General features: G+C 42.4%; 1 protein-coding gene across 5 annotated transcripts in view; it reads left to right on the top strand.

The window, feature by feature from the left end:
* The first annotated feature begins 7,006 nt into the window (after positions 1–7,006).
* Positions 7,007–11,522, top strand: part of LOC125466446 (myosin light chain kinase, smooth muscle-like) — a 94,596-nt gene continuing 90,080 nt past the window's right edge. For 4 of the 5 annotated variants that reach the window (XM_048560965.2, XM_048560964.2, XM_048560963.2 and 1 more), the window contains exon 1: positions 7,007–7,393. In XM_048560965.2, coding sequence (XP_048416922.2) covers positions 7,252–7,393 — 142 coding nt within the window. In that variant the 5' untranslated portion in view covers positions 7,007–7,251. The remainder of the gene's footprint in view (positions 7,394–11,522) is intronic. The other variant, XM_048560962.2, reaches the window with a different exon arrangement.

Genomic DNA, 11,522 nt, shown 5'->3' with positions numbered 1-11,522 from the left:
CTAACAGTGGGTGGAGTGGTAGGAGGAGGACCTGTTACCCTGAGAGACAGCAGCATATTGATGCTCCATGGGGCCACTATTATTTAGCTCAAGTAGGGTGTGAGCAATGCTGGTAATGTATTGGATAGTTTTCTGCTCTGTGGAACCGTGCATGCCTGTTTGAGCACTGGCAGCCAGCATATCACCAAGCTAGGCTTGCAGAGAAACAGCAGGCATCTCAAACGGAGCGTCCTCCCTAATACTCAGATATTGTATTCAAACCATGTTGCAGCACAAGCGGAGGCATTGGACACCAGACTCTGCTTCACAGATGTGTCCATGTGTCTTGGAGTTGACCAACTTCACTCCCACCAGAGGCGCTGTCAGAAGGGCTAGACGCACCCCTATCCCCCCACCAGCCCTGCAACAGCCAACTCATGCCTCGTGCTTTATCATCTTGATCCCATCTTAAAGGTAACTGCTGTGCCAGGATCTGACGTGGTATCTGTGAATATCGGATCACATGACCAAACAGGTTGGTTGCCTACGGGAAGCAGTTGGCAATTGCACATGCATTCAGGGATCTTGGTCACTATGTGAGGTCCCATCAGAGGTCTGCTTTTCTTCTCACCCTTCATTGCACTGGCCATCCAGGGGACACGCCTCATCTATTTGAAAGCACAACTGAGGAACGGGAGAGGGTTGAGGTAAGTGAAGAGATACATTCAGATGGAGAGCAAGTTTGCGGGATGACTGTGAAGTAAAGTTGGAATAGATAGCTAAGAGAGGAACACAACTGCCTCCAGGATGGTTTGGGCAAAGCTGGTTGTATGAGCTTGGAGACAGCTGTGTCAGTAACTCAGGATCGCCTTCAAAATACCGTAGTGTTGTAAATGTGTCCATACGTGCAACATTGTCTTTCAAGAGAGACGGAAGGCCATCAGTTCTGGCCACCACATCACTAGAAGGATGTGGATGCTTTGGACAGGGTGCAGAAAACGTTTACCGGGATGATGCCTGGTATGGGAGGATTTTAGCAATGAAGAAAGGTTGGGCAGACTGGGTTTGTTTTCACAGGAACACAGAAGGTTGAGGGGTGACCTAATAGAGGTTTACAAGATTGTGAATGGCATGGATAGAGTGGAAAGTATGAGACTTTTTCCCACAGTGGAGGGGTCAATTACAAGGGGACCCAGGTTTAAGGTGTTGTGGGGAGGGAAGTGGAGGGCAAAGTTTAAAAGGGATGTCTGAGGCAAGGTCTTCACACAAAGGGTGGTGAGTGCCTGGATTGCACTGCCAGAGGAGGTGGTGCAAGCAGACACAATAGAAGCATTCATGAAGCACCTGGATGAAACACATAAAAAGGAAGGGAATAGAGGGGCACGGATCCTGTAAGGAAAGACAGTTTTCATGTGGAAGGGTAAAAGGTATCCTTTGTTCTTGTTCAGTGAGCGCATTGCCCTGTGTTTGGGGGTGTATCTATTAAAGTTGAATAGCTGCTGGTGATGTGGAATTTTGAGATGTGTATTTGAGCAGAGTAAGGGTGAATGTTGGACGTGATTTCCAGATTGCTCAAGATTGCTGATGACTAGGTAGTGGGAAGTTATGATGCATTGAATGGTGAGCGAGGTTGGTGATGTGGCAGAGACTCAGCAGCATTTGTAACTGGATTGACGGACCTTGTCCAGTTATATGTGGCCTTTGACTTTTTCTCGTCATCACAGCCAGGTCACTGGGGCCAAACTGCTTTCAGTGACTTCTGTAGCTATTTGCTCCAAGTATGTTTTTCACAGTGGGGGGGGCTTTCTGTGGAACAATGATGTGTTCCGTTTCACCCCTTGCATTGAGCTCTCCAGTGTTTTACTTTCTTCACTTACAGCGATCATTCCAGAACCTCCCCTTCATGAGATGCACACTGACTTTAGCTCATGGTTGCCCTGGAGGAGCCTGGACACCTGTAGACTCAGCATCCATTAGCAATGTGTTTAGTACATACACTGCAGTCAGAGGGAGCAAGTGGAAGCTTGTTTCCTGCCTCACCTCAGTTGGGTGCAGCTAATTGTATACAACAAACCTCGTGTCTGCACATAGGCCACTTACAATGTATAAGCCAGTATAGTTTGCTGTCAAAACCCTTACAAAAGTACATCTTCTTGCAAATATGATGTGGGCTACCTCTTTTCTTGTGAGACTTAAAGACATATATCAACACCTGGCTACACAAATGCACCGACTCACACAAGGTCAATCTGTTTAACCTTGAACATTGAAAGGGAGTATTGTGTACTTTTTTGAAAAATTCTTGCCTAACCTGGACTTTTTTCTCAAAAGAGCACAACTTCCAACAATGTTGAAATTGCAATGTTCTTGCATTCCTTGCAATGTTGTTTAACTGGGATTTAGAAGTTTAACAACAATGATGGGGTCTTGCTTTATCTGTTGCCATGGAGTTCAGAGGCTAGGAGTTCAGCTGAACATCAAATGAGCACATTATGACTGAACAAGTACCACTCAACAGCACTTTTGAAGATCCTTTCCATCACTTTACTGGTGATCAAGAGTAAACTAATAGGATGGTAATAGGCAGGGTTGAATTTGTTCTTTATTTTGTGGACAGGTCCAACATGGGCCATGTCACACATTGCTAGGCAAATGCCATTGATTTGCCTGTAATGGAACAACTAAGTTAGGGGTAATGGCTAGTTCAAGAATACCGATCTACTTTCAGTCTGCTGAAGTATTGTCATCCAACAAGAAATAGCAACATTATTTTTCCATAGTTTGCCACAAAGCACATGATTCACCATTACTTCTGGCCTGTGAAGTCTGTTCTTTCAGAAGTAGTAAGGACAATTCTAAATAATATCCATACAAACATTAGTGGAGATTGCAAGGCAGAAAATAAAATATGGAAAATCGAACCGCCTGGGCAGAATGCCCTCCCCTTATCCGAGGTAGAAATGTCACAATTGGAGCAAATTACTGCAGATGCTGGAATCTGCACTGAAAACAAGAAATACTGACATCAGAGCAGGTCAGGCTGCATCCATGGAGAGAGCAAACTATTGTTTTGAGTTGTCAAGACGTTGTGACCTCCAGCATTTTGTTTTTTTCAACACCAACTCTATTAGTTTTTTCTTAAATTACCACAACAGCAAGGCACTCAACAACTGCATCTTCAACTCGATTGGTCTGATCAGGAGCACAGTGCCACTCCCTGACTATGTTGCAAGACTGTAACTTCCCTCACTACTAAACCTGGAAGTTTTTTTTAAGGAGCTTGTTAATTAAGAAATCGGTGCGTCTAGTCACAGAAACAGGTTTTACATCTTCTTCACTGGTCCATTATTACAGAATTGAACACATGCCAGGGAGAGAGAAAAATAATTAATTTTGGATATCTAATGACAGAGGCGCTTGGAAAGGATGAAAAGGCGTTATTGTAAATGTGATCGTAATGGCTTTTAGTAAATCATGATAGGTTCCAGTTACATCAAAACCTTTGAAAGATAAATCATGTGAGCACATTGTCGTGAACTAAGTTTGATATTGCTTGTAGTTTGTGAAAGCACTGATCACCTTTCTCTAGAAGTGTTTCTAGAGAGATTACACCACAATAACATGCATTTAAATATGTTTACAGAACAATTCAAAGCAATAATGGACGCATAAAAATTTTTAGTTATGTGAATTGAGGGATAAATATTGGCCACAATATCTAGTAATAATTTGTCTGCTCCTCTTCAAAAGTGTGCTGTGGGATATTTCATGTCCAGTTGACAATGCTTTGGTTTAAGGTCTCATCCAAAAGATTGCGTCTCCTAAAGTCCCTCAGTACCATGGGTATGTTGAAAGAAAAATAAACAGTTTGGATTCATATAGCGCATTTCAAGTCCAGACACCTTAAAGCATTTTACAGCCAATGAAGGAGGAGTCACTTTTTGAGGAGCAGTCACTGTTATAATTTAGGAAGCATAGGAGACCAAGATGTGCACAATGCACCCACAAACAATACGGTCAAATAATCCTTTTTATGAGGTGATCGAGGGATAAATATTCATCAGGACACTGGGAATAACTTTGCTGCTTTTGTTTTAAACAGTGCCAGGAAATCTTTTGCATCCAGCTGAGCATGCATGTGGAGACTCAGTTTAACGTCTAATTTGAAAAATGGCAGCCATAACAATGCAGCACTTCCTCAGTAATGCACCAAAGTGTCAGCTTTGACTTTTAAACTCAAATCCTGAGGTGGCGCTTGTATCTGAAATATTGTGACTCAAAGCCACAGCTGACAGTGTTAAACTGTATTTCTGAATTATTGAAACATATAAGATTTTGAAGGGACCTGACTGGGTAGATGCAGGGAGTTTTTTTCCTCTTGTGGCAAACTGTAGGATGAAAGGCCATAAACTCAGACTAAGGAGTCATCCATTTAAAAGAGAAATGAGGGGAAATACCTTCTCACAGAGGGCTGTGAATCAGTGGATTTTTTTAACTATAGCCGCTGTACAGACTGAGTCATTGATTATATTTCAACTTTGAGAAAGAGATCTTTAATCAGTGAAGGAATCAAGCTTCATGGGCAAAAGGCAGGAAAGTAGAGCTGAGGAGTATTTTCTCAGTTCATTGAAGGGCAGGCTAGACTCGATGGGCTGAATGGTCTGCTTCAACTCCTTTCTGGAGAGGGGCTTGAAACTACAACTTTCTGACTTAGATGCACATGGTACCCAAAAAAATTTCTGACATCCAGTATTTGCAATTTTCTTTATGATTTAGATTTAGATTTATTTGTCATGTGCATGCATGTACGGAAGTACAGCTGTGCAGTGAATAGTATACAATGTCGTCACACTTGGTGGCATCTTAGGTAGAAACATAACTAGGTACAAAAAAAGCTTAGGTACAAAGCAGTAAAAGAAACAAAACTAAACCTTTAAGCATTACCATCAGAGGAAAAATAGAAAAATAAAAAAATAAGGTAATACTTAACTTCTTCATGTAAACTAGAAAAATAAAGGAATAAAATTGAAAGTTCAACGGTCTTTGCTTATGCTTCACTGTCCTCGAGTCATTGCTAACCACTTTCACAGGAACATGAGGAAGTGTCCACGCTGAAGAAAGCAAGCATTAAAAATTATTGTTTACTCAACCCCCTCCCCCACCACTAACTGTTGAAGCATTTTGGGGAATTTACGGCCAGTGTGAGACTAACCTCTCGTCACTCTTCCCTGAGGCTGGTAGCAGCCTGTGAGGGCCGATCAATTGACGACGATGTCACAATGTTGTCATCCTGAAAGTGGCTCAAGATATCTTTCTGATAGACTGGGGGCTGGAGAATTACATTTATTTTTTGCTTTTCAGTGTTAGAGTCTTTCAAGATGACCTAATTGCCAACAGTAATTTGGGTGTGGAGGGGTTGTCTTGAGCCTGGAACAATTATTGCAAAAGCAACTGTGCTTTGGACTGATCGAAGCACCAGTTGTGAAATGCCCAGTCAGCTGAGTGTATGGCAATGTAGGACCCACATAGTACCTTTCACTGTCCCCGAACGCCCCCTTAGTTTCCTCAACTGATGAGATGGAGTTCCTGCTACAAGATTGTCACTGTGATAAAGTACAGTATGAAAGAGTAAATGCAGAGAGGTCATATCCACTTGTGAGACAGTCTAGGGTACAATCTCAGAATAAGGGATCACATATTTAAGACAGAGATGAGAAGGATTTTCTTCTCTCAGAGGGTAATGAATCTGTGGAAATCTTTATGAAAGAGTGTTGTCGACTGGATCATATGCTCAAGGCTGTGATAGATTTTTAAACAGTAAGGAAATCAAGGATTATGGGCAAAAGGCAGGAAAGTGGAGTTGAAGATTATTTGAATGGCAGAGCAGACTCAATGGGCTGAATGGTCTATTTCTGCTCCTGTGCCTGATGATCCTACAATACTACAACATTTCTCCTTATTGGATTCTCCAGTGGACTGATTGGAGATGTGGCTTCACAGGTGTTACCTCCATCCCTTTCACTGATATCACAGATTTTGTTTCCTTAGGGGCAAAGGAACAATTTAACCAAGAATTACTTTCCCTTGAACTTCCACAAGATAGTTCTGGATGAGGAACCACATTGATTGTCCTTTGTCTGAACAAGAGTTCCGTGATATTAGTCTTCAATTTGAACACATAACCTCAATTAACAATCAAATATGGCATTGCGGCGGGCAAGGCCCTCCAACCATTATGAATCAAGTGTATCTGGATTGTCTTGGTGGGTTTTTTTATTAGTAATAGCTTGCTGATGGTAAATCTGTCTGAAGGACAAACAATTAAAAACTTAGCCATGGAATGACAGTGAGAGAAAAGGCCCATTCAGAAAGTTAACACAGCTACAATGGGCCGATTAGCTTCATTTTGTGATGCACTAATTCTGTGAATTACTTCAGACTGCAGGCAACATCCTCAATGTGGCGATATCCAAACCAGGAGAAATACTCTGAAAGCCAGTCACAATGTTAGGATTAAGCAACTGATTGAATTCACAAGTGTGGGCCAGGCTTTGAGACGATGAAGGGAGGATGTAATAAGCGTGAAGTTAGTATTACTTTCTGATTTCGGGTTAGCTGGCCTGAAAAATGTCACTTCTGTGACTATCCAAGAGAAAGGGGGAAGGAGAAACCCACTTGTTCTCACTGCTGTGTAACTGTTATCCACACCGAGTGTCCCTCTCGAAATACTGAATGTTTTGCAACCTACAAGAACATTGGATTGTGTACATTTTTTTAAACAACCGAATCACAAGTGTTGGGGCACAGGCTGTTCGCAACAGTTTTATCTCAAAACAGGAACACATTAACATAAACTAGAGGGGCGCAGTGCACTTGCTTTGTATTGGAACCATAACATTAAACGGCTGGCCTTATGTTTGGTGGGGGGAGGGGGATTTTTTTTTGCAGGTCACACAGGATTTTGACATAGGGAGCTGTCGAATGGAAACTATTTAAGCAGCTCGGAGTTGCTATTCTATCCTATTTGCTGTACAACAGTACTGCTGCCTGTCCTCCTGGACGGGGGACAGCGCTGTTAGAAAGACGTTAGCTGCAGTGTTTGTACTATATCGAACATCTCGTCCAAATGCTATCTGGTTTCCTGTCGAGAGGAACTTTGACCGGCTGAGGGAGTGTGTGAGCACTGTTGAGGTACAAACGCTTGCGATGAAGCCACTGAAGAGTTCGGATGGACGACAACGGTACGACTGAGATAGAGAGCGAGAAAAGAACATGAGCTACGTTTCTACCTTTCACATCCGACTGCAGAAACCCCGTCAGCAGCCGGCCGACAGGCAGGCGGCAGAGAAGGGGACGTCTTCAGCAAATGTTGGGACTGGAGCTCGGAGGTCAGATGCTGACTCTATCAATGCAGGTTAGAAAGCTGTGTGTGTGTGTGTGTTATTCTGGTCATGTGCAGCTTATGTGTCAACTCGGGTACATTTGTGTGTGTGTGTGTGTATCACAGTATAATAAACGTGAGATAAAATCTGTCTACTTTTCACTTTTAATACAGTGAAACTTTGGCCTGCAATATTCCAACTCTTTTCAAAGAGGCAGGCTAGCACAGCAGAGAGGGAAGCCACTTCCAACCACCTTCAAATAATTAGGATCAAGGAGCTTTTGAATTAAAAGGAGCAAATATTGAAACTGAGCTCAGGCAGCGTATTATTTGTCCTGTACAGCGTGCGTGTTGCAAATATAATCTCTGTATATGATTTTGAAGGTATATTTATATTGTGAATACTTGGGCCACAGTCTTTTATGGTTCATTTTAATTACCATTATGTTTGCAAGTGATTTAATTTTGTAAATCAGTAGAAGTTTTATTTGTATTTTAAATTCATTTTCAAGATTTGTTTTTCTGTAATGGAAATACAGAAATGCATCTGTATCTGAGGAGGAAAATCAGTTACTTTACCTTTTATGTCCAGGACTGTTTTCCTTCAGTAGGTGACTGCTGTTTCCAACACTGACATTCTGTGTCCTTTTAAAAATACCCCAAAATTAAAAGACAGTTGAAGTGAAGAACCATATCTTTGTTCACAAAAGGTGGCATTGACCACCTCTTTGGGAACTAAGCAATCTCTTTTTTACTATCCTATCATTTTCTGGTTTATTTCAAATTTCTAGTTTTTCTTTTCAAATCCTTTTTGGATTTTGCATGCATTCTGTGAAGGTTTGATGTTGAGCTGACTGCAAAGTCTTTGCTAATTGCCTGAGAGTATGCATGTTTTGTTCATACGCACAATGAGCTGGACCTGGATATACAAGTTACAACAATCAAAACTTGTAGATGGTGCAAGACTTTCAGGAATGTGGTAAATAGTGAAACTGACTCTCCTGTAACCTTCAATTTCCACCAAATATTGTGTTCCAGTACATTTTAACTGTTTGGCTGAGACCAGCTGAGCCTTTCAATTTAGGAACAGGGCTAGGCCATTCAGGCTGTTGAATCTGCCCAACCATTCAATATGACCATGGCTGATTAAAAATTTGGTCCTTTTAATTACACCACCCCCATAACCCTATAAATTACTCATCAGAAATTTGTCAATATTTACTTTAAACATACCCCAAGACACTGCTTCCACGGCCCTCGGGATACAGCACTCCAATGGCTCCTAATCCTCTGAGCTTAAAAGCTCCTCAATTTAGACCTGAGCAGTATTCCCCTTATTTTTAGGTTGTCCCCAATCGGAGGGACATCTTACCTGCAGCTATCCTGTCTATCTCTTTTCGTTTTGTACATTTCAATAATTCAATCAGTCTATGAAATTTTACGGAATACATATCAGTTTGCCCAAACTCTCTCCATATCAGTCTCGCCTTCCTGGGAACCAGTCTGGTGAACCTTCTGAAAATAAAATGCTGGCGATCACAGCGGGCCATGCAGCATCCATGGAAAGAGCGAGCTAACATTTCAAGGCTAGATCATGCTGCTTCAGAGCAGATGTGAACCTTCATTGGACTCCCTCTGTGTGGCAATAATATCTTTGAGACAGAAGCTGTACACATTACTCAAGGAGCAGTTTAACTAAATTCTTTAGACATGTGAAACAAGTCTTTTGCTGTTATGTACTTGAACTCTCCCATAATAAAGTCTAACATTCTGTGCTTGCTGTGACAGCATTGACTTATTAAAAGGACACCCTTTGTATGTTTACACTTTCCAAGCTTTTACCATTGACGAAATACTCCACACATCTCCTACCAGAATGGAGATTTGATTTTTTTCCACATTGCTTTCACCTTTATTCAAGTAATATAATGTGACATGAAGTTTAAATGTAAAAACACCTTTTTTAAAATGTTTTCAATATGTCCAAGTGGCAGCAGATATGGATGAGAAAGTTTGACCTTGATGCTTCTATTTCATCAGCAAGCCTTTGTTTTTATGGCCCACTGGCAGCTATACTGTTGCAAGCTGATGATGGGTTTTGTCACTGGAAAAGCACTTCCCATCATAGAGCTGTACCTTTGCAGTGGAGAGTGGAGAGTGGAGAAAGGGAGAAGCCAGAAGGTGGAAGTGGCATACAGTTACAGTTTTGCCTTTGAGTATAGCACATCACTGACAAAACTCTGCCTTTTAGAATACAAAAGCAAGTTAAGTGAATCTGCACAAAATAATAGTCACAGCCCCCTGCTGAAGTGTGTTGGTCAATTCTGGGAGCCACTTTTTATTTCAGAAGGATGTCACATAGCCTTCGAGGGAGCAACAAGGATTTACTAGAAGGGCAAGTTGATTTTTGACTCCAGTGATAAAACTGGAGAAGTTGGTGTTCTCTTTCCCCCTCCCCCAAAGCAGGGAGGTTAAGGGGAGTTTTATCTGATGTTTTGAATCTGAAGGGTGTTCGTACCACCCCATCAGTCTCCAAATCCGATGCAGCATCTTTGCCACCTGCTATCTGACTCCACCACCAAGAAGATATTCCCTTCCCCACCCCATCTGCTTTCTGTAGAGACTGCTCCAACCCTTCAGCCACACCTGGCACCTTTGCCATGCAGTAGCAGGAAGGGCTACACCTGCCCGTACATCTCCCCTCTTACCTTTGTCCAAATCCAACAAGAGATTCACCTGTACACCTTCTAACCTGGACGGTATCTGCTCCCGATGTTGCCTCTCTCCTTTACTTTGGAGGGATCATGCACAGACTGTGACTTTTTTGCCGAACTTTAATCAACACCACCTTCTGGTTGCCTGCCACTGGCACTGCCACCCCCACCCTGTTTCCTGACATGTCCATCCTGAGCCGCCTCAAGTCAGAATGAGGCCACACGTAAACCGGAGGAACTACACGTAATGTTCTGCTTCGGGAGTCTACAGCCCAATGGCATCAACGTAGAATTCACCAGCTTCAAACTCTCTTTTCCCCCCCCCCCCCCCCCCCTCACAACCCCTCCTGTCATCCCCACCTCCTTGACCTGACAGACCACATCTGTCTTCCTTCTCACCTATCCAACCCACTCTTCACACTGACCAATTTTTACAACCCCCTATCATCATCCCACCTATCCTCCCCTCAACCCCAATCCTCCCTTCTAATTATTTCTGAGCTCCCCACCACCCACCCAACTCCCCAGTCCCAATGAAGCATCCTGACCTGAAACTTTGACTTTCTTGCTCGTCTGCTGTCTGACCTGCTGTGCTCCCCCAGCTCCACGTTTTCTTGGCTGTTTTCCAGCATCTGCAGTCCTTACTATCTCCTAGTCGCTGAAAATGTTTTCTTGTTTAACAAAGGCACAGATTTAAGGTGGTGGCTAAAACAGCCAGAGCAACACAAGGGAGAGAAAGAACTGCTGCCAGATATTTTGCATTTAAAACGCTCCCTAATTAAGGCTAGTGGAAGAAGTGTAAATAATAACTTTCAAAAGGAAGTTGGAGAGATAATCATGTAGGAAATAGTTGCAGCGCTATGCGAATAGCAGTAATTTCTTGACGATCTCAAAGAGCCAGCATGTACACATCAGATCATGTCGGTCTCCTCTGTCCTATTTGTTCTGTTAGGAATGGGCTTTTGAAGCTTTCAGCTGCAATCAGCACCAACATGTACTGACTGGAAAATATCCCTCTTCACTCTGTCTGGACTGTTTCATCATTGCCTAATTCTTCATTGAGCATTGCTGGCTAGGCCAATGCTTAGTGCCCATCTGTATTAGCCCTCAGAAAATGGTGCTGGTGAATATTTGAATTGCTCCAGTCTGTATGATGATACACATAGAAATGTCAAAAAAAAGCATCTTTCGAAACCAGTGTTCCATGTTGCATAGTCACTGAGGTACTTGTTTTGCATAGCTATGGTTGTATTGTAGGGAACATGGCACTCAATTTTGTACAGCATGCTCCCACAATGAGTGCTAGATTATCTTTTTTTTAAATGATGCTTAATAAATATTGGCTAGTGCTAGGGAGGGCTGCCCTGCTCTTCAGACAATTCTCATGGGATTTATTTTCATCCACGATGGGGCAAACAGACACTTTGTTTAACATCAAAAAAGCAGTA

This window comes from Stegostoma tigrinum, chromosome 31 (genome assembly GCF_030684315.1).
Source record: "Stegostoma tigrinum isolate sSteTig4 chromosome 31, sSteTig4.hap1, whole genome shotgun sequence".
Taxonomy (NCBI): Eukaryota; Metazoa; Chordata; class Chondrichthyes; order Orectolobiformes; family Stegostomatidae; genus Stegostoma; species Stegostoma tigrinum.
This window is presented reverse-complemented; position numbering and strand designations above follow the sequence as displayed.